This window comes from Echiichthys vipera (genome assembly GCF_963691815.1).
Source record: "Echiichthys vipera genome assembly, chromosome: 7".
Taxonomy (NCBI): domain Eukaryota; kingdom Metazoa; phylum Chordata; class Actinopteri; order Perciformes; family Trachinidae; genus Echiichthys; species Echiichthys vipera.
In genome coordinates this window covers 8,620,339-8,642,007 of record NC_139832.1, presented here as the reverse complement: position 1 = coordinate 8,642,007, position 21,669 = coordinate 8,620,339, and the positions used below count along the sequence as shown (strand labels likewise).

The window sequence follows — 21,669 nt, the reverse complement described above, 5'->3', positions numbered from 1 at the left end:
TTAAATGATCTCTTTTGCATGTCAGTGTGGTGTGCACGTCACTTTACATAAACTCTCAGGAGAAAAGGTGAATGTCTCCTCAAAAGCAAGTATGGCTGTAATGCACATTATGTTTTGTAATTCCCGTCTGTACAAACAATAAAAACACCAGCAGCCAGGTTTTCAAAATGTTGTATTGACAGATATAGTTTTCAAATATAGGATTATTATCTAAAATAATGTCACCTGTCTCTAACAGACATACATTTAACATTTTGGAGTTAAAAAGTGTACAAAAAATATTACAACAGTGCCTTAAACAAAATAGCATTAGTGCAGATGCTTTACATTAATTATAATGCTCATTTGTTTTGTAAAAATACTGTTTTTCTCTCTCACCACAGTTTAAGACCATACGAAGTTAGGAGTGTGAGGACATGGTTAAGTTTAACTTACAAATGATTTTTACTTTTTACAGCAGTAACATGTTTGTGCAACAACCAGGACCCACCTGAGATTAAAAAGTTTGGTTTCGTCACATTTTAGGAAACCGCATGAGAAATAAAATGGCCCATGTCAGGACTCACACATGATCGTTAAGTCTCAGTCCTCCAGTCAGCAGCCGCCTGGAGATGGAGCGAAGTAATACATAGCCAGCAGAATAAAGTAGACGACCACCAGAGCTGTACCTGGGGGGGGGGGGGGCAGGAAATAACACGTCAGTGGGTTAACAGTGATGTAATCAGGGTTAAACTCAAACCATCAGACTGAACTGGCATGCAGCTATTTTTAAACAAAGCTAATCAACTATAACTATCTAGTAGTCAGTAGAACAATAGGGCACATGTTTCAATTCATAGACACTTTTAAATACAATAAATGACCTTATTCACATCCTGATCACAGCATCCTACATGGTAGGGCCGCTTGATTATGGCAAAAATCCTAATCACAATTATTTTTGGTATTGAGATCTCGATTATTAAGCACGATTCACTCACTGACTTTGGAAACTTCATGCATTTATTGAACTTTTAAAAGAGATTTGTCATTTTATTCTCTTGAGCTTTAAATATAATTCTACTGAAAAACAAATCAAACTAAAATATAAATGTAAAAACAAGAAAAAATCGCTATTTTTTTGTAATATATTATTAAAAATTATATAAAAATAAATGATACGTGGAGGTACACTGCCACAACCTACTGAAAACTCCTAAAAATATGTTCAACATTTTGGTAAAATATTCCATAAATTCCCGTCAGGAACTCAGCGTAAATAGATACGAGTGCACCGCTGTAAAGGAAAAAGGTGCGCTGGATTGGAAACACGAGACGAAACGAGAGCATCATTGTGAAACAGATCGCAGCACAAGAATCGTTTTATCTCGATTATCTTGCTTTCATGATAACTGGAAAACAAGGTGATGATTAAAAATAAAAACTGACGCCCAGCCCTACATAAAGTGCTGATTTTTTTGTCATCTACAGTGGGTTTGAATCATCAAACATGTCAGTGTAACATTCTTTGGCAGCTATATGTAATCTGTATCAGTATAGACTGACGAAGAATCTCTGTGCTTTTCCTCCCAGTTGGTAAATTGGTGAATGGACTTGTACTTATAAAGCACCTTTCTAGTCTTCTGACTACTCAAGGCGCTTTCACTGTGTTTGTCACATTCACCCGTTCACACTGACATTCACACTGATGGCAGTGGACATCTACATAACATCTAATCTAATGTAACCATTCACACCACATTTACACACCCATGCGCAGCACGGGGAGCAATTTGGGGTTCATTGTCTTGCCCAAGGACACTGGGGGCAAGTGTCCCCCAGGGAGGTGGGGATTGAACCGATCAGATCAAATCTTACAAACTGTAATTCCTAAAGCAAAGGGGCAGCTCATCAATCAATTCAAGTAAAGACTGGTTAACTAGAGTTTTTTTTAATTATTATTCAAATAATTACATTTGATGGATTAATTTCTATTGATTTAAATTCATGTTTCCAAATGCAGGAAGTTCTACCTTTAATTACAGTGAAAGCCCAAAACACACTAAACTTACCCTGAAAGTAATCAGACTTTCCGTCCATGAAGATGTAGTTGACAAGAATCACACTGAAGATACTGGCCCACAGGTGCATGTCACTGAATAACAGCACAAAGCCCACATCCTGTCCAAAACACAGACGATTACAGAAACTAGAAAACTGCAAACAGCGGGTATTTACATGAATGAATGAATCATCAGAAGGAAGAAAGTGTGTCTTACATAGAAGGCGTTAAATAAAACCAGAATTGGGATCTGTAGCATGCAGACCTGGACAGCGATACAGCTTCCCACCTCCAAGCTGAGAAAAGATAAATAGTTTAGGTAAGAGATACAGATATCTTTTTAAACTGTCCGAACACCTTATTTAGTGAGACAGGATTCACCTTAGACTGATGTTGTTTTGGAGAGCAAACTGGATCCCATTAACTATCTCTGGGATCTCAGGAACCATAGCCAGAACCGTCACCCCGATGAAATACTGAAAGACAGAGAGACAGATGTCGGCACAACCGGACGATAAACGACCACATACAAACTGACGTACGCGCGTTCTGACCTGAGAGATGTTGGGCTGGTTCAGTATGGGCTGGATGTGTTCGGTGGCGAGATCGGCACAAGCAGACGTGAGCACAGTGGCCATGATGAGGATGACCAGAGACCTCCACCGTGACCAGTGGACCACGGCTCCATGGTGGCCGGCCACTGCACAGACACACAGAGACATCGTGTTAGTTATAGAAAACTGCTCACTGCACTGTAGTGGAAGAGTCATGAGGGAGACTCCTACCTTGTCCTTCCCCAACATGGATGTCATATATGTGGGAGTGCGTCTTCAGCGTGAATATCAGACCGATGATGTAGGCGAGAGGCAAGAGGACAGACACTGTGTACACCAGTGGCCTGGAGACAAGAACACACACAGTCAAAGAGAGGGATGAAGAAACTCAAAAGACCGTATTGTGGCTGAGCAGGTTTTAGGTTATCATAATTATTATTATTTATTTTATTTTTTTATCCTCTGGTGTTTTTATTGTACCTTAAATCTGTGCCAACCACCTTCCACAGCGCAGACGACTCTTAGACTGAGTCATCTCCTTCCAGACAGAAGCCACTTTGCTTTTGTTTCATTAGAATTAATCTTAATACATTTTTATTTTTGTAATAATGCATATGGCATATATTATGGCAAGGGCGTGAGTTTTTTTTAATTTTACTTTATAAGCTCAACCTCAGCTCCTGTCATGAGTCATGAGTCTATTATAAACTATGTATCCAAAATACGGTCACTCAAAAATATCCCCGTCACAATTTAAAGGTCATGCATTTTATTACATCAAGCTTTAAATCAAGAGCCCTGTATTTATGTATTCAAAATGTATTTATTTGTTTATTGTTTCTTATTATTTTCCACTATATTGAGCTTTTTTTTCTCATGGTTGCACGACGGGGCAAATACTACATACTATTTAGGGTAATTTCCACTTTATATATGTATGTAAAAATAAAAATATAAAAGACAATGTTGTCGCTAATCACTGACGTATCCCATACTGTGAAATCTAATTCTAATTTTAAAATGTTCATAATAAACACAAGGCATTATGTAAACAAACTAGCATTTAAAGAGTTAAAATTCTGAATGAATATTTGGTAGTTAGAATCAGGACCGAGGTTGGTTAAAAGACGAGTCAGTGAAGGTGGAAAATGTATTAATATATAGTTTTATGGCAGTTTTTTTTTTTACTTTTTTGTCCTCCAAAGCAACTTAGTTACAAGAGTTAAACAGAAATGTGTTCACTCTACTTTGTTGGTGCATTCAGCTTCGAAATTCTTAGGATTTGAATGTGCCATATATTCTGGAAACGTTACCTCTTGACACTCGGATGTCAGAGCGTCCTTAAATGCACCAACAACACAAGAGTTTCCAAAAGGTCAGTTCATAAATGAAATTCATATAAATTAATAAAAATCCTTCTTACTCAACGTGGTTGTGGAACAATGTGCCGTTGTTCTGTTGAAAAATAAAATAATGACAACAAATTATACAATTATAAGATGCATGTGTTGTTTGTTATCATGTGCTTGTTAGGATGAGATGCATGATGCTGACCAGATCGTAGTGGCAGTTGTGGCAGACGAACGGCCCGCTGCTGTTCCCTCCAGTGGAGTTGGTGCAGGCGTCACACACCAGATTTCCATAAGCTTTGGAGAAGAGCGTGGGGGCAAACACACCTGCCATTGACAGTCATGGGGATGACTCAGTGTAAAACATTTTGGAAATGCATCTACGTTGCAAGAAATAGACTGAAACAAACACTACAGCTGGTTCTGCTGCTGCCCACATCACCTGAATACTTGATTTATGTATGAATTTGGTCACAACTATGATAACCTACACATCTCTTCTTTATCAAGGGAATACTTTGAACAAGTTATCCAGTTAATTACTTCACTGATGGTCAATTGTTTTAAAAAGATTCATAATAATTCTGGTTTATGGACACAGTATTTAGGAGGGGGAATTATTTTTAAATTGATTTTCAAATTGATTTTTGTGACACAATTATGTAAATTCTTTCTCATTTATTTTAGCCCTCAGGCGGTGCAAGTGTTAAATGTAAAATAAACAGCCGCTACAAAATAAAAACTCTAGCTGTAACATTTGTTGCCTGCAGGTGGAGCAAGTATCACTGTTTTGGCAACTAATATTTTTTGTCTTTAAAGGAGGAAATAAACAATATCAGGAGGAGATCTAAAGGTATTATAACACCTGGATAAGGTGTTATAATACCGCCTTGCAGACAGTTTTTTCTTCTTTTCTCGGTATTGCCACCTGTGACACTTTCAAAACTGTACAGCTGAATGATGGCACACAGTTATACGTATGTATCAAATACTTGCCTCCTACAGAGATGAAAAGCAACGCTGCGCTCACTCCTGTGGAGCGGCTGTTGAACCTCTGCTCACTGTGTCTCAGCCCTCCGATGATCATGCAGATGCCCTGAGAAAAGACAAGGATCGTCATCCTTACTGCACGTGCTGTCTTAGACTTTTGTCTCCGTTCTGATGCAACTGACTGAAAAATATGTATTTGTGCACAGTAGGTGAGGCAAAAGTCTTTGAAAAGGCAAAGGTACATCGGTTATCTCTCCGTTTACAAATGAAAACAGCCTCTCATTGTAAATGTTTTTTTTTTCACATTTGGTAAAAGTTGGTCTCACAGGGATGAAGAGGATGCAGCCGAGCAGCGTGCCAGTCAGTGCTGCTTTAACGACCTCCTGAAGACACGGGTTGGAGGCCTGGTGACCTCTGAGCAGGGCTGTGATGTAAAAGGTCAACTCTGTGATGGAGCCGAAGGAGGCGTTCACCACCGCACCCACTGCAAAGTTACTCTGGGCTGAGATACTGCAAGTGTCAGAAATGGTCAACTATTAACATCTGAAGCTGCTTTGTGACAAATTCTTTTAACATTTTTGGTACCTTAGATGTATAGGGCAACATCAAATTCAATTTGTTTCATTTACATTTTTTCAATTTTCCTTATTTTCTGTCATATATAATGTTTAATTGTCGGGTGTTCGTATTAAATGTGTCCAAAGCTTCAAATAATGAGGTAAATGTATGTCAAACCCCAGATTTCAGTTCTGAACACCACATTTCCAACAGTGTTTCTATTCTCAACCCGTGCCGGATTTCTTTTTTCATGTTTGGTTGTTCCAGGCACGTTTCTGCAGTGTTTACATTACATATGCTGCTACATGCTTACGTCAGGGATACTTGCAATCTTGGTTGCTGCCCCCTATTTCAGATCACATTCCTGCTCAACATTGTGTAGTTTTTGGTTTAAAGGCATTTATTTTTGATTGTTAATGGTAGAATGCGACGCTATTCTCCATTAAGTGGTTTGCAAAATGTAAATATATATATATATGAACCTGAAAATGAGCATTATCTGTCCCCTTTAAAGTGATGAAAACAGCTCACCTGGCAATGCCCATCCCAATATAATAAGACAGAGGTATGATGGAGCAGATGGCGATGGCGAACTTGACGTTAGAGCTGGCGTACTGGTTTTCTCTGTCAATATATCCAATTACCATGGCAATTATTACTAGCGGGAGGAGGTCTGAGAGGAGGGTCAAAGATGATAACAGGTCTTGATACGACACACTAACACACACGCATACACACAGCGGTAAAGGATACTGACAGCAAACACGTTGATCCCATCAACAGTGTACTTGTAGTAGTACCAGTTTGCGGCGTGGTAGCAGCACAACAGCGCTCTGGTCTCATAGACGTGATGCTAATGGTCAAGTAAAAACATAAAGAAGCTGGTGCATTAAACCAACACTGAATAGTATCTTCAGGTTTATGTGCTGTCGGGGAAAAATATTAAATCTAAATCCCTTGCCTTCCTCTGTGAGTAGCTGGAGACAGAGACATCCTCCGGAGCCAAGAGAAGAATGACGCCCAGTGTCCTTGCGTTCATCTTGGACACAGGGATGGTGAAGACCAGGATCCAGGAGAGGAAGCAGGCCAGGGAGTGGATGATCACCAGAGGAGGGTATCCCAGCAGCAGCCACACGTAGGTGGAGAAACGATGCTTCACAAGAAGGAGAATAAATATCCTGTGATTTCCATGTCGCAGAAACTGATGAGTGAGCTCGAGAATTTTACTTAATTATGTCATACGTACTTACGTCGTGATGTCTCCTTGCAAAAATGAGAAGTGCTTTGATGTCAAAAAGATTTTGGATGGACTAAATATGATTTTGTCTTCAATCGTTTCTGCTGTTATTTAGTGCAACTTAACTTAAAAAATATAATAAGTGCACGTGATTGTCCATATAGATTAGATCTTGTGTTCTCTTTAATATTTTTCTGTGCCATTTATTAGAAGATAATAACTCACAGTGTGATTAGGCATGTAAAAAATATGCATGCTAACTGATATTCTTTGTATTTATATGTATTTATGTATTTATGTATAGATAATCTTTTCCTCTATTTTAAGTGGGGTTTTTAGAAAAGCCAGTAGTGGGTTTCTAACTCACTTGCACACTTTTTCAATGTTTGACCTTTCTTTTAACATATGTGCAAAATGTATTCATGTTTTGTCTACACATATGCATAGATATATATATATACTTATATCTTAAGTTACCCAGTAGGGAGGACGCAGAGGTCGTCCTGGCAGCTCTGTTATTGGCACCTCTGTGGGTGAAGGCAGCAGCACTGGCGAGTTTTCTTCCGTCCCCTCAGTGTTACACTCACAGTCTGGTGCTTGCTCACAACATCTTCTCAATGTATTTCCAATCTGGAGAAACACAACCAGAGGAAAGTGGTTTTAGAACACCAACTTTACATTTCACCCACTGTAATCACAAGGACAACGGTTGTTTACATTTGTGATTGATCTGTCACATATTCTTTCAAGTAATTCATTGTTCAGTTTATAAAAAGAAAGTATTTTAAAAGTTTACAGTTCTACAAAACAGAGAAAATCTGGAAATCTTCACAGGTGAGAAGCTGGAGGACATCAATGCTTGATTGATAAACGAGATGGTTCATCAATAATTAAATTTGCTGTCAAAACTACACAATAAAGACAAACCACACACAAGTGAACAGTAATCAAATGATAGATTTACAAAAAATAGGAATGGTATAAAACTGAAGTTCATTGATCTGTGGCTACACTCAAGGGTGCAGACGGCTGCTCCTGGCCGACTTTTTTCTAGAGCAGCAAAACCTGGTGCTTAAGCCTTTCATGGCAGACGTCCAATGAGGTCCTGAACTGATCAGGACACACACACATAATGAAGCTTAGCGAAAGTTCAATGAGGAAGACTCATTCGTTTACTATCTTCATGCCTCTCTCTCCTTCAGCTGACTATGGGCGTTCCCTTTAAGTTATCCGATCAGACAGAACTTTAAAATCTGTACTCTGCTGCTCTCAGATGTGATTTCAGTACAAACTGATGCGGCCCTCCTCCAATGTTCGCTCTAAATCAAGTGAATTAAGAAACACCAGCAGGTCAAAAAACAAGGACATAAGGATCATTTAGTTTCTAAGGAATGTACAGTTGTGTATCATCTGTTTAACAATGCATGCACACACTAAAGAGAGCCTAAAACAGCCCCTTTAGGAACGCCCGAAATGTAATTTATGGCATTCATAATTTTAACTATGACACCTACTGACTTACAGTATATTACAACTCCATGAACTTAACAGTTTAACGGGACTTATGGCACAGCCTGTGGCCTGTATTTCACATTAATCACATCCTTATAACAGAAACAAGGCGAATCTACACAATCCACTAAAGCGGTTATATAGTGGTTAAGTCCACTATACTGACACTGCTATACACAGTGTAAATATTTATATGAAACCAAAAACCTACGTACTCGCAGCTTTTTGTACCTTATTATTCCAAATCTCCCTCTTCTCTTAATGCTTAAAATAAGAACTCAAAAGAATATTGATGTGCATTTGTTTCGAAGCTGTGTTCAAAGTGTCAGCCCCAACCACACCGATGTACATGCAATAACATTGATAAAGTTGCAGTAAATGTCTTGTGTAGTGTTCCAGACTTGTGGTGTCTGTGAGAGGCTATAAATAAACTGCATGGTTCACTGTGCGTGTAGTAAAAGAGCCGACAGGAAGAACATCCCAAACATCCACTGAGCCCAAACTGAAACCGTACCTCGTGGATTGACTTGCCGAATGGCCACAGGAAGTAGCAGGACAACTTCCAGCAAAGCTTGCCTAAAGAGTGAGAGAAAAAAATAATGAGGACAACATCTGATCAGTGTAAATATTATCATTGATCGATGTTGATCGGCTCACCTACCATATGGTACGCCAGTGATAGTGATGAACATAAGTAGGCTGACCAGGAAATATGCCAGAGACACCCACCAACCGAAGAGAAGCACATATGCTACGTTTCCACACGTGATGAGATGACCTGACACCAACGAAGACAGAAAATCCTTTGTTAAAGGCTGACGAGTTCCCCAGCAGAGGATCTTTTTTTTTATTTTTCAAAACTGTAGAATAACAGAATCCATAAAAAATAATGACTTTTATTTAACTGAAAGACACGTGTTGCAGGTGTGCGGTACGAGTCTTTACTGTGTTGTGCTGTCATTTACGATCGCTTTTTTCGCTTTTCTGCAGGCTGACACTGCGCTGTTCTGAGCGGAGGAAGCCCCCTAGTCGCTACAGCACTGTGCCGTCCATCTCAGCCGAGAATCGAGAAATGTCTGGCTGAGTCGCGTCATAACCGACCAGTTATGGTCTGATGTGTGTAGAAGTCTATTTTGTTATACTGTAGCAGCCTAGTTTCATATTTAGGGGATTTAATGATACGATAATATCCAAATATTCACTTTTGATTAGTAGCTCAACAAATGGGATTTGGTGCAGCCCTAAATTTGGATGTTTTGGCGAATAAATACTCATCAAGTTAACTGCTGAGATCTGGGAACACAGCGAGAAACACACATGGATAGATGATCATAAAAGTTTTTAAACGATTAGCCAGATTAGCCAGATCTATTTGAAAGAGAAAACAAAGGCACAGAGACAAAATACTGCCAAAACATTAGTCTGGCTCAAAGGATATACAGTGCTGGGATGAAGCCTGACATGTCAGGCTCTGTCAGCTATCTGTTTTGCAAGAGCACTGTCTACTTATCTCCGCCCAAGATGATTGGTTTAAAGAAATACAATAAGCCAGAGTATTTTCTCCCTTATCCTAGAATGATAAGCTGGTGCAGGCAGACCTATCTCCATCACAGTCTTAGCCTTGCGAGACCATCCTGATCTCTGAGCTCCATTGTATTTTACTCGCAGATCAGTCTGGTAACGTGCGACGGAGAAAGTTTGGAGAAGTTTGCCAAGCGGCCGAACCAAGTGTGACGAAACCAGAACCAACTGTTCAGTGTACACAACATGGCGGCTACCGCAAATGAGATGAGCGCAGCTATGGAGCAAGCCGCTCGCTGACCCTTTTTGTCTTGTATCCTTCTGTTGGAAAATGGACCGGGCACCTGATATTGTGCCTTTTATCCGTACATTTGCATTACACAAACGGCAAATAACCTTTACCGACATTTTGTTTACTTTCCGAGCTTAGCCCCGACGTTGTTAGCACGTCATACGCTTTGTTGATCTGATTGGTTAATTTGGCCCGTATGATGGTGATAGATAGATGGATTATCCAATCAGCAACCAGTATTTTCGCCCCTTCCCAAAAGATCTCCAAACGAGAGTTCCCAGATTGATATGCTGAGCAAATGAGAATCAATACATCTGGCGGAGTCAGGTTATCACAATCTGCAGATGGACTTGGTTGTGCTCACACAGTATTACTCATCAATGAGCTTTCAGCTTCACCTCCAATCATCTCATCAATCATTTGCAAAGTTGTGATAAACCTGAATTATTCACCAACACAAACCTTACACGCTATCATCTGTACCTGAATGTGGTTTAATGACGGTCAGTTCAGAGTAGAGCTCCTTCACGACCTCTGACCTGACTTCAAATGGACGCTCCGTCACATGGCTCTTCCATTTTCTGAAACCAAACTGACACACACACACACACACACACACACACCAAATAAATACTGATTATGTGGGAGGAACTGTGCTGCCAGTTGTGCTGCAGTCAAACCACTTTAAGGTGCAAAGGGAAACCTTTAGACTTCTTCTTACCCTGTAGTTGTTGACCAGTTTGTTGGCTTCCACTTCGTTCTCCGCTCTGATGGTTCTCTTGCTTTGGATCTCCTCCCAGCTATCATCATAGGCATGATGGCTCGGACCTAAATGGAAAAGCAACGAGATGAGAAATAAATGTTTGAAAACACATCAGCATTGCTGTTAGAAGGATAAGTGTGTACCCAGTACTCACATGCGTGTGCAGGCATGCATTTTGTTGTGCACAGTGCAGGGCATACGGAGTGATGTGAAGACAGAGTGTCTGTTGAATTAGTTTGTGCACCTCCACACCATCGGTCATGGATCGGTTCATAATTGTTACTGGCTGGGATATCATGCTCCCACAATCGATCTGCAACACCAAGCAAGAAACTAAGTACAGAAAGAAAATGAGAACATGTTTTATGTAGTCACAAAGTATGTGGTCGAAATATTGGACAACATGATGATAGAATTATTATAGAAAATCTACTTTAATAAAAAGTAAAAAGACATTATGCACTGAAAATATTGTGTACTACTGAAAATCCCAAGGTCATAAGGCTATTTGTCCACAGTCACGTTGCATTATTTAAGTCATAGAATCAAATTATATTTAATCATCAGGAAATAATATAATTATATTACTGAAATAATTTTATTTCAATAATATAAATACATGTGAATTCATTTATTTTTCTTAAAAGAATCTGAATCCTTAAATAAAAAAGAAAGCTGTGCAAATATTCTCAAGTTCAATCTACGCTGTGTTCAGACACAGAGAAAATAAAACGGTATCAGAAACTGAAAACCTGTGTAGTCCCATGTTTTTCCGCACAAAAAATGGGAATCGAAAAAAAAAGGCTAAATGTTTATGTCAAGCCTGATGCCTTCACTCACATGGACAGGTTCACGGTTCACTCATTCAACAGTAGGATGGGATCGGTGTCGGGTATCGGCTGATACGCTCAGCCCAGCTATCAGTAAAAAATGGATCGGAGCATCTCTATTTAGTTGTGACATTTTCCTGTTCATTCATCTTCGTTCCTAACCTCACCTATGGTCATGAAAGCTGGGTCATGACCAAAAGAACGAGGTCGCGGGTACAAGCGGCCGAAATAGGTTTTCTCAGGAGGGTGAGAAGTTCAGCCATCCAGGACTAGGTGGAGAGATTAGATCTCCACACTGGCCTGGGAACGCCTCGGGATCCCCCAGTTAGAGCTGGTTAATGTGGCCTGGGAAAGGGATGTTTGGGGTCCCCTTCTAAAGCTGCTGCCCCCGCGACCTGATCCAGGATAAGCGGTTGAAGATGAGATGAGATGAGATGAGATTAGAAATAGTTGAAAGTTACGTTTTTGCATTTAGGGCTCGTCTGGGACTTGAACCCCGGATCTCTTACACCGTACTGTCCACGCCGTGCAGACCGTGCTGACCGCAAGAAGCATGAGACACGTTTAAGTCAAAGTCATTCCTTTCTGGACTGACGATCCACTTTTCTAAGAAAGATAATAAGACATCTGCGAACTCTCAGACTGCCACACTGCTATAATGAATCAAACAAGTCTTTGTCTCCAGAATAACATCCACGTGCGTTCACTTAATGCTGGTGTGTGTCAGTTACACACTGCACTTCTTTCTTTACAGTGCAGAGTCAGACATTACTGCCCAGAATCACACTTCTACTGAAAGGTTTTTAAAAATACCCATATGACATATATTACATACATATCTTTCCAAACCTCTAACCTGTGTCTTTGTGTATTAATATCTGGAGTTATGTACAGTACACTGTAAAAAATAAATTCCCACGCATTTCTTTGGCCTGACAACAGCTGGTTTTGTTCTGCAGGGAAACCAGAGGCATGACTGCAATTAAGCAAAAACCCGCCTTAGGTCATTCATCAATCTTTCCAGAGTTTGTACGAGATGCAGCCTTGATGAATTAATAAATACTGAGAAACCACTGGCATCATGAGACAAGCGAGCACAACCGTGACTTCTCCTTTTTAAGAAGCTCAAAGCAAGACCTTCACACACTCTCGGAAGTCCTGTTTTGTTTCCTCTTTTTGTTTTGCTACTTGCTTCCTGAAAACAAGTGTTGTTGTTTTTAAGTGATAGTGCACCGACAGAATGAGTCTTCTTTATAGTTTTGTCCATCAGTATAGAAAGGGAAGACCTGAAAACTTCAAAATCATCCGCATCAGCATCAGTAGCATTGATCTTGACAGAGCCCACACACACACACGCACACGCACACGCATACACACACACACACACACACACACACACACACACACACACACCATTTTCTCCAACCTGATACAGATAAATACACTGTATTTCTTTTTAAACAGATAGTATAAATGTAATATGATGGCTATCACTGTATGACTTAGCTAATGCATACAAATAATTAATGCCATAGAACTTTCTCTTATTATGAAAAAGATAAATATTGGATCGGAGCAGATGTTGTACACCCCGCTGCCGATTAGAGATGTCACGATACCAAAAATTCAGTAGTTGGTGCCAATACCAGTGAAAGTACACGATTCTCGATGTTACCACTGTTAAAAAAAAACCTAAACACTAAATTGGAAGTATTTCATCCCTTGATCTGAAGAACGCGGTGCCATCGTTTGCGGATTGATGATATCGCCACGGTCATCGTCCTCACACACAAAGAACATCCATATGCGACTCTTGGTGACTTTTTGATCAACGAGTCGGGGCGAAGCGATCACTGCAGGTCACTTACACATGAGGTTCGTTATACCTGCGAGTTCCACGTCTTCATGAGCTCCTACTTCTGAATGCACGAATGACTGGAACACACGATGTTCTGCCGCCAATAGTTCAGGAATAATCACAGAACTGAACCGTACGGTGCCTAAAAAAATAGGCATCGTCGATGTTTTTTATTTTAGAATCGAAAGGTATCGTAAGTATCGGTTCTCGTGACATCCCTAATACGGATACATGCATTTGAAGTGAGGTATTTCCGATATTGGTATCAAAACAACTCTATTGTCAACTAGACTTTTCTAGACTCTTCCAGATTTATATAATAACATAATTATTATGAATGAATTACTTCATCGACACTTTATCAAGCAGAAAAGTCAAAACTCCTTCTCCAGTGAGAGGATTTGTTGAACATATTCAGCTTGTTTAATATGCTCTTAAAATATTCAGCTTTTTGAAATATTCTCCCTTTCAAAAATGAACTTTTCATACTTTTATACATATTCCGCTTTTTTAATATTCTCTTAAAATATCTAGCTTTTTAAACGTTCTCTTATAATATTCAGCTTTTTCATACTTTTGCACATATTCTACTTTTTTAATATTCTCTTAAAATATTCAGCTTTTTAAACGTTCTCTTATAATATTCAGCTTTTTCATACTTTTATACATATTCCGCTTTTTTAATATTCTCTTAAAATATCTAGCTTTTTAAACGTTCTCTTATAATATTCAGCTTTTTCATACTTTTGCACATATTCTACTTTTTTAATATTCTCTTAAAATATTCAGCTTTTTAGACATTTTGCACATATCCAGCTTATTTAATACTCTCAGTATTTCTTTTTTCTCTGTTTTTTATTATTGTAAAGTTTATGAGCCGGACGGTGGCCCAAACGAGCCACCTGAAGATGTCACCCTTGGATCTGCAGTGGTCTAATTTCCCCATTTCCTGACATTTTATAAATTAAATAATAAATAAATCAGATAATAACAACAATCATTAGCTGCAGCCACAGTTTGGACAGCTGCAGTTTGTCTGTCTCACAGCAGCAAACACAAACAAAAATAGATTTCCAATGTCACATTACATATGTGCGCACATGGACGGCACCGGCACGCGCAGCGGGTAAATACGTCATAATCAATACAACGTGACAGTGTTGATTCTTTTCATTGACACGGTGTTGCCACGGTGACTGACACCTTCACCGTATACGCATTTAAAATGGAGAATGTATTCACAGCGTCGTAAAGGACACAGTCTGCTTGTTACTAATAAAGTTTTATTCATGACCTCAAAGCGAAACATAAGTCGCTCACCTGGTGTGTGTTCAGCCGGCCTCCTCCTCCGGTTGTTCCCGTCTGACAGAGACATCTCCGCCTGTAAAAACTGCGTACCGTTAAGTCTTGGTTCTCATCTCAGTCAACCAACGGTCGCCGCTCGAGCGAGACGGACGCACTGATTCACGGTGGATTAAGCCGCTTGGAATCCTGGGAAATGTAGGCCACTGTGTCGGAGCTCCTTAAAGGTAAAACCCACTCTAAACTCAAATGTAAACCTACACTGTGCTGTTTAAATTAGTTTTTATAGGCGGCTGAGGTGTAGAAGAGTAGAGGAAAGTAAAGGAGTAAAGTACATTCACTCAAATACTCTATTTATAAGCAATTTACTTTTAAGTATTTTTATTTTATGCTAGGCTACTAGCTTACTTTGGGGTCAGAATCAGAATCAGAATTAGAAATTGCAAACTCCAGCTATACTAACAAAACAGTTAACAACAACCATATAATACAGAAAACGTATATATTTAGAAAAACAGAATTATATGTATATAATCTAAAATTAAACATAGTAACATATACAGATCAAAAGTACTTTAATAATGTGCAAAGTACTGTAAAAATGTGAAAAACATAGCTCATCATCCCTATGTTCGCGGGTCGCATAAGCCTCTGCCTTCGGGGATTTAATTCAGCATTTTGTTAGGGTTAGAGGTTACAGTTAGGGTTAGGGTGAGGGGCAGGGTTAGGGGGGACATAAGTCAATTTCCCAGCACTGATTGTGGAAAAAATAACAGAACATCTGACCCTTTCTGTGAAAAGCGGAGAACATAGGACCTGGGGAACATAGGACCTGGGGAACATAGGATCCGGGGAACATAGGATCCGGGGAACATAGGACCTGGGGAACATAGGATCTGGGGTACATAGGACCCAGGGAACATAGGACCCAGGGAACATAGGACCTGGGGAACATAGGATCCGGGGAACATAGGAACCGGGGAACATAGGACCCGGAGAACATAGGATCTGGGGAACATAGGACCTGGGGAACATAGGACCCGGGGAACATAGGACACGGGGAACATAGGACCTGGGGAACATAGGAAACAGGGAACATAGGACCCGGGAAACATAGGACCCGGGAACATAGGACCCAGGGAACATAGGACCCGGGGAACATAGGAGTTATTAAAAGTTCATATGTATTTCTATCACATTTGTAATTGTTGAAATCTCAAAACACATTAGAGGCACCAGTAAAGAAAAGACAATGCACAAAATATTTGGTTTGCTTTTATGAATTTTAGGGATTTCTCTTTATTTGGGTGTTTGTTGGCATTAAAATGTGTTGGCTAGTTTTCTCCAAAGTGGATTATGAGTCACTCCACCAAAGCATGGTGACTGCTAGTAGCAGAAACAAAGAAAATAGCTCCACAACATGGTGAAACACAAGATGACATGGCATTTTTCAGCTTTTCATTTAGCTTGCCAGTAAATTGTTGGCAGTTGGTTTCAGTTGTTGTGCATATACTATACTATAGGCTTTAATATTCAGGTAAATCATCATCATGAAAATTGAGCATTTTTTAATCATTTTAATTTCCATAAAGTAGATTTTTCTTTTTTTTCTTTCTTTCTTTCGTAGCATAAAGGGGTTGGTGTTTCTATGGTTCAATCAGGAAGGTCTTCAACTAAGACATTTTTAGAAGATAATTAAATAATCTTCATAAATGATGTTGAAAAGCAATAAAAGTGACCTTTGCTCAATTCAACACATGCAGATGCTTTGCTGCTACAGCCTTACACGGTCTGTTATATTATATATAATATAATAATGTCTATATAAGGCAACCTTCTTGAGGAGATTACTGGAGTGAGGAGGGATCGCTTGTAACTGATTATTAGTTTAGAAATAGTTTTAGTCATCATTTGGACACAGTGTAGTAAGTGCTGCTCAAATACAAAAATGCTATTATTGTAGTGGATTTGTTACGAACACAAAGTACTTCTACTTAATATTTTATTTGGGTCAAATCTTTCCTATTGTAGTCCAGGTAATGAATAATTATTTTTTATATACAGTTGGAGAGGATTCCTTACATTAACCATTGAAATATTTCTAATTGAACTTTTGCAGCATGTGAATTAGATCGCTCAAGACATCCTAAATTGTAACTTACTGTCATAACTATGGCAGTTCTCACATTAAACTCCATCGTTGATAGTAAAGACAACAAGCTGAAGAAAGGCTCAGTAATTCTCTCATATTCATTAACACTCTAGCAAAGACAAGTTTATTGCAGAACGTCCTTATTTCAGCAAGCTGAAGCACAGTATGGCATAGTATGACAAAACTTGGTTCCAGATTCTGAGGAATTGATCTATATATCTTCCGTCTGGCTTGTCCGCAGCCTTAGCGTCATGTAAACCTTTAAATGTTTAGTTATAGGTGAAAGACTAATTGACAAACTAAATCCGAGAAGTCCTGTGCATTGTGCTCTACCAAAATAAACATTTGGTGACAAATGAAGCTTGAGGCCACAAAGACATTTGAAAAGGTTTTTGTGACCTTAATTGTCAATAAATAATGTCAGTGTCCTGATCTGATAGGAGACATGTTTAAACCCCTTGTCGCACCAATACAAATGATCTTTTGAAGATGCCAAAAGCCTTCACAAATCATCCACCGGAATAATATATATTTATATATATATATATAAAAAACATTACATAATACACCCCTGAAGCTTTTAAGTGGCTAATGAAAAAAAACAAATCTGTGATTGGTGGTTATTTGGCCTCAGAGGTGGGTTTCTTTGTAACATCATGTCTAGTCAACTATAAATGTGGCAGCATACATAAATTGTAGACATGGGGACTGTCCAGGTCCAACTGCTGTCAAACCATGGCAAAACGCTGGAGTGTCACCTCTTTTCTGGCCCTGGCACTGCTAGGCTGCTTATTTGGGACAGAGGTAGAAGCTTGGGACTCATTGGCTGAACCAAGGATGACAAAGGGTGCTCCACCTCCTCAGGCGCCACTGGTTATTTTACGTCTTCAAGCGCCAAAGGTCGAAACTCTTTCAGCGCCGATGGCTCCTCACCCTGCTGCAAAACCACAGGTTTATACACAACTGGCTCAATATTCTCAAGTGCCAAAGGTCGAAACTCCTTCAGTGCCGATGGTTCCTCACCCTGCTGCAAGACCACAGGTTTATACACAACTGGCTCAATATTCTCAAGTGCCAAAGGTCGAAACTCTTTCAGCGCCGATGGCTCCTCACCCTGCTGCAAAACCACAGGTTTATCCACAACAGACTCAATATTCTCAAGCGCCAAAGGTCCAGACTTCTTCAACGCTGAGTGTTTCTCAACATACTGCAAAACCACAGGTTTATACACAACTGGCTCAATATTCTCAAGCGCCAAAGGTCGAAACTCCTTCAGCGCCGATGGTTCCTCACCATGCTGCAAAACCACAGGTTTATCCACAACAGACTCAACATTCTCAAGCGCCAAAGGTCGAATTGCCTTTAGCGCCGATGGTTCCTCACCCTGCTGCAAAACCACAGGTTTATACACAACTGACTCAATATTCTCAAGCGCCAAAGGTCGAAACTCCTTCAGTGCCGTTGGTTCCTCACCATACTGCAAAACCACAGGTTTATCCACAACAGACTCAATATTCTCAAGCGCCAAAGGTCCAGACTTCTTCAACGCCGATGGTTCCTCACCATGCTGAAAACCCACAGGTTTATACACTACTGACTCAATATTCTCAAGCTCGAAATGTTCAGACTTCTTCAACGCCGAGTGTTTCTCAACATACTGCAAAACCACAGGTTTATACACAACTAACTCAATATTCTCAAGCACCAAAGGTCCAGACTTCTTCAATGCCGAGTGTTTCTCAACATATTGCAAAACCACCGGTTTATCCACGACAGACTCAGTATTCCCAATTGTCGTATGGCCAAACCCCTTATGTATATCCAAGAGCATTTCCACCACAGGCTCTTAAACCGCAGCAACCACATGAATCACTCGTATCATATGAATCGCATCAACCGCATCATCCATACAAACCATATCAACCCCAGCAACAGACTCGACCACAACAATCGAATCAACCCCAGAATCAGCATCAACCTTATCAGCCATACAAACCAAATCCACCACAGCAACAGAATCAACCACAGAAACCACATCACTCCCAGCCACCTTCCAATTACCATCCTGGTGTGCCAAAGCAGCCTTCTTTCCAGAGGTGTGAGGTGGCAGAGAGCCAGAAAGTCCCATGTGGAGGCAATGATATCTCTCCAGCTGCATGTGAAGCTATTAGCTGTTGCTTTGACAGCCGACAGTGCTACTTTGGAAAAGCAGGTGAGTTTTGCACTGGGCTCTTATTGCTTTCCAAAGTGTAATAGAGTTGCTTTTTTGTTTGTATTGAGTAAATTCTGCTGTATTACTTAACTAGTAAAATGCTCTTTATAGAAAAAATACTAAAAATGCTACATTTAACTTATGTTATGAAAGTATTTACTGTAATTTTACTTTTTTTTGCAGTGACTTTACTAATGATGCCAAGATGTCACCTGATTTGGCATCCTTCACCACAATAGATTTTTTATTATTATTCGTGAACTTTAAATCTTTGTTAAATAAATTCCACTGTGATCATTAACATAGCTTTGTTTCTAAGCCATGCTAGCATCATGACTGGCTATGCTTGTCCAATCCCTGCAAAACTATCATTACAATAGGTTTTGGCTGTAAATTGGTGCTAATTACGAAACATGCTCAGCTAAGATGGTGAACACCATCATATGAAAATTGTCATTGTAATTAGCTTAGCATACTTATATAGCATTTAGCTTCACTGTACTCTATGTAAACACTAAAATAATCTTGTTACATTTTCTTTCTGGTCTGTAGTATGGACAACATTCACTCTATCCATGCCTGTTTTTGTGCCAACAGTCACTGTCCAGTGCACCAAGGATGCCCAGTTCATCGTTGTAGTGGCCAAAGATGCCACTCTGCCCAACATTGACCTTGAGTCAATCTCACTGTTAGGAGAAGGTCGAGGCTGCACACATGTTGCCTCAAGTTCAGAATTTACCGTCTACCAATTTCCTGTTACTGCCTGTGGCTCCGTTGTTATGGTAAGACCCTGATTTTCTCTGCTTTCCAATCAGTGAAGACAACTTTTTAAAACAAAAAAATGCCAAATTTTTACATTTTGCAGGAGGAGCCTGGTGTCATAATCTATGAGAACAGGATGTTTTCCTTGTTGGAAGTGGATCTTGGGTCTCGTGGAATAATTACCAGGGACAGCTCCTATGAGTAGGTGATATTTTTCTGTGTGTATGTGTTTGTTGCCAAATTAAAAGTTCTTATCAGGCAAAATACTGTAATGCCAGTTTTCTCTTTTCAGATTGCTCTTCCAGTGTAGGTACATCGGCACTTCTGTTGAAACTCTGATTATAGAAGTATTCCCGCCACTACAACCTCCTCTCTCAGTTGCTGCTCTGGGCCCCATCAGAGTAAACCTGCAGTTGGCTAACGGACAATGCAATACAAAGGGTTGTAATGAAGGTAGGTTTATGTCAGCCTGGCAGTGTTATTGTGTTTGTAGATTTTATAATATTGGCTGTCCTACTTACTGGTCTCTGCTCTCACAGCGGATGCGGCCTATAGCTCTTTCTACGCGGATGCAGACTATCCTGTAACCAAAGTACTGAGGGAACCTGTGTACGCGGAGGTTCAACTCCTTGAGAAGACAGATCCCAACCTTGTTCTGACTCTTGGTCGCTGTTGGACAACCTCAACCCACAACCCTCACACTCTGCCCCAGTGGGATATTCTGACAGACGGGTAAGTAAAACGCCAAAACCCTGTCCTGTTAATGATGAATGAACATGTTCAGTCAGAGTTTACTCTTCTGCTCACTCCAAACAATGGATAGGGAAATTAATACCATGAAAGCATTGACTTCCTTATTCAATTTAATTTCAGTGTCACTGTCTTGATATAATTTTCCTTTCTTCCAGGTGTCCATATATGAATGATCGTTACATGTCCTCCCTGGTTCCAGTCGGTCCCTCCTCGGGTCTGGCCTTCCCTACTCACTACAGGCGTTTCATTTTCAAAATGTTCGCCTTTGTGGACCCTAACTCAATGCAACCCCTGAAGGAACAGGTGATGATTAAACCCACTCACTCCTGCAACAAATTATTTTTGTACTGCTCTGCCAACCCTGTTTTCCTTGTCCAGGTGTACCTTCACTGCAGCACAGCTGTTTGCACTGGTGGACTCGGCCGCAACTGTGAACCATCATGCTTCAGAAAAAGGAAGAGAGACGTCAAAGCCGTGGACCAGACAGATGCTGAGCCGAAGGTTGTGGCTTCTGTTGGACCGCTGATCATGGTCGCTCCTGAAAATTAGCACTAAGTGTTGAACTCGAGAATTTGGCTGAGAAAGTTTAGTAAAAAGATTTGGAACTTTAACATGTCAGCTGGGATCGGCTCCAGCCCCCCGTGACCCCGACAGGGACAAGCGGTTGAAGATGAATGAATGAACATGATTCAGTTATAAGTGATGTGAAATGAAAATGACAATGTACATATTTATGATGTTTTCAAAAAAGACTTAAGAGCTAAAGGTTTGCTGCAGGAAGATCCAAAATGGCTATAGTCAAGTTTTTATGCATTAGCTATAACTGACTTTGAAAGCTTACCAGTTTGTCTGGCAAAACTACCAAATCTATACAATTACCTTTTAATAAATCATATTAAAATCTTATTAAGTTATTTTTTTTAACATTATGTCAGCAATGTGTCAATTTAAATGGTTATGTTTGAGGTTGTTTTGAGTGCTGA

At 39.9% G+C, this 21,669-nt stretch overlaps 2 protein-coding genes across 2 annotated transcripts; one reads left to right on the top strand and one right to left on the bottom strand.

Annotated features, from left to right (window-relative positions):
- Nucleotides 1-353: 353 nt before the first annotated feature.
- Nucleotides 354-14,952, bottom strand: cax2 (cation/H+ exchanger protein 2). Its single transcript, XM_083916434.1, has 20 exons — nucleotides 14,826-14,952; nucleotides 10,972-11,130; nucleotides 10,776-10,882; nucleotides 10,538-10,646; nucleotides 8,903-9,019; nucleotides 8,756-8,817; nucleotides 7,207-7,359; nucleotides 6,454-6,645; nucleotides 6,246-6,345; nucleotides 6,024-6,165; nucleotides 5,261-5,444; nucleotides 4,941-5,040; nucleotides 4,150-4,271; nucleotides 4,019-4,050; nucleotides 2,827-2,939; nucleotides 2,596-2,741; nucleotides 2,423-2,517; nucleotides 2,259-2,337; nucleotides 2,052-2,160; nucleotides 354-668 (listed from the first exon to the last, which is right to left on the bottom strand). Exons 1-20 carry the CDS (start codon nucleotides 14,878-14,880, stop codon nucleotides 595-597), a joined length of 2,250 nt encoding a protein of 749 aa, XP_083772560.1. The 5' UTR covers nucleotides 14,881-14,952; the 3' UTR covers nucleotides 354-594.
- A 2,742-nt stretch (nucleotides 14,953-17,694) lies between these two features.
- Nucleotides 17,695-21,235, top strand: LOC310949069 (zona pellucida sperm-binding protein 4-like; the record flags this gene model as incomplete). Its single annotated transcript, XM_083916402.1, has 8 exons — nucleotides 17,695-17,763; nucleotides 19,039-19,171; nucleotides 19,769-19,953; nucleotides 20,037-20,134; nucleotides 20,226-20,386; nucleotides 20,473-20,665; nucleotides 20,842-20,989; nucleotides 21,065-21,235. The coding sequence occupies 8 exons, from the start codon at nucleotides 17,695-17,697 to the stop codon at nucleotides 21,233-21,235; spliced, it is 1,158 nt and encodes a 385-aa protein (XP_083772528.1).
- Between the last annotated feature and the right edge of the window lie 434 nt (nucleotides 21,236-21,669).

Coding starts and splice junctions, on each gene's coding strand:
- cax2 (XM_083916434.1), bottom strand. CDS start 14,880: ATGTCTCTGTCAGACGGGAACAACCGGAGGAGGAGGCCGGCTGAACAC. Junction 6,166..6,245: donor GATCAACGTGTTTGCTGTCA/GTATCCTTTACC, acceptor CCCTCCTCTCAG/ACCTCCTCCCGCTAGTAATA. Junction 2,518..2,595: donor ACCAGCCCAACATCTCTCAG/GTCAGAACGCGC, acceptor TCTGTCTTTCAG/TATTTCATCGGGGTGACGGT.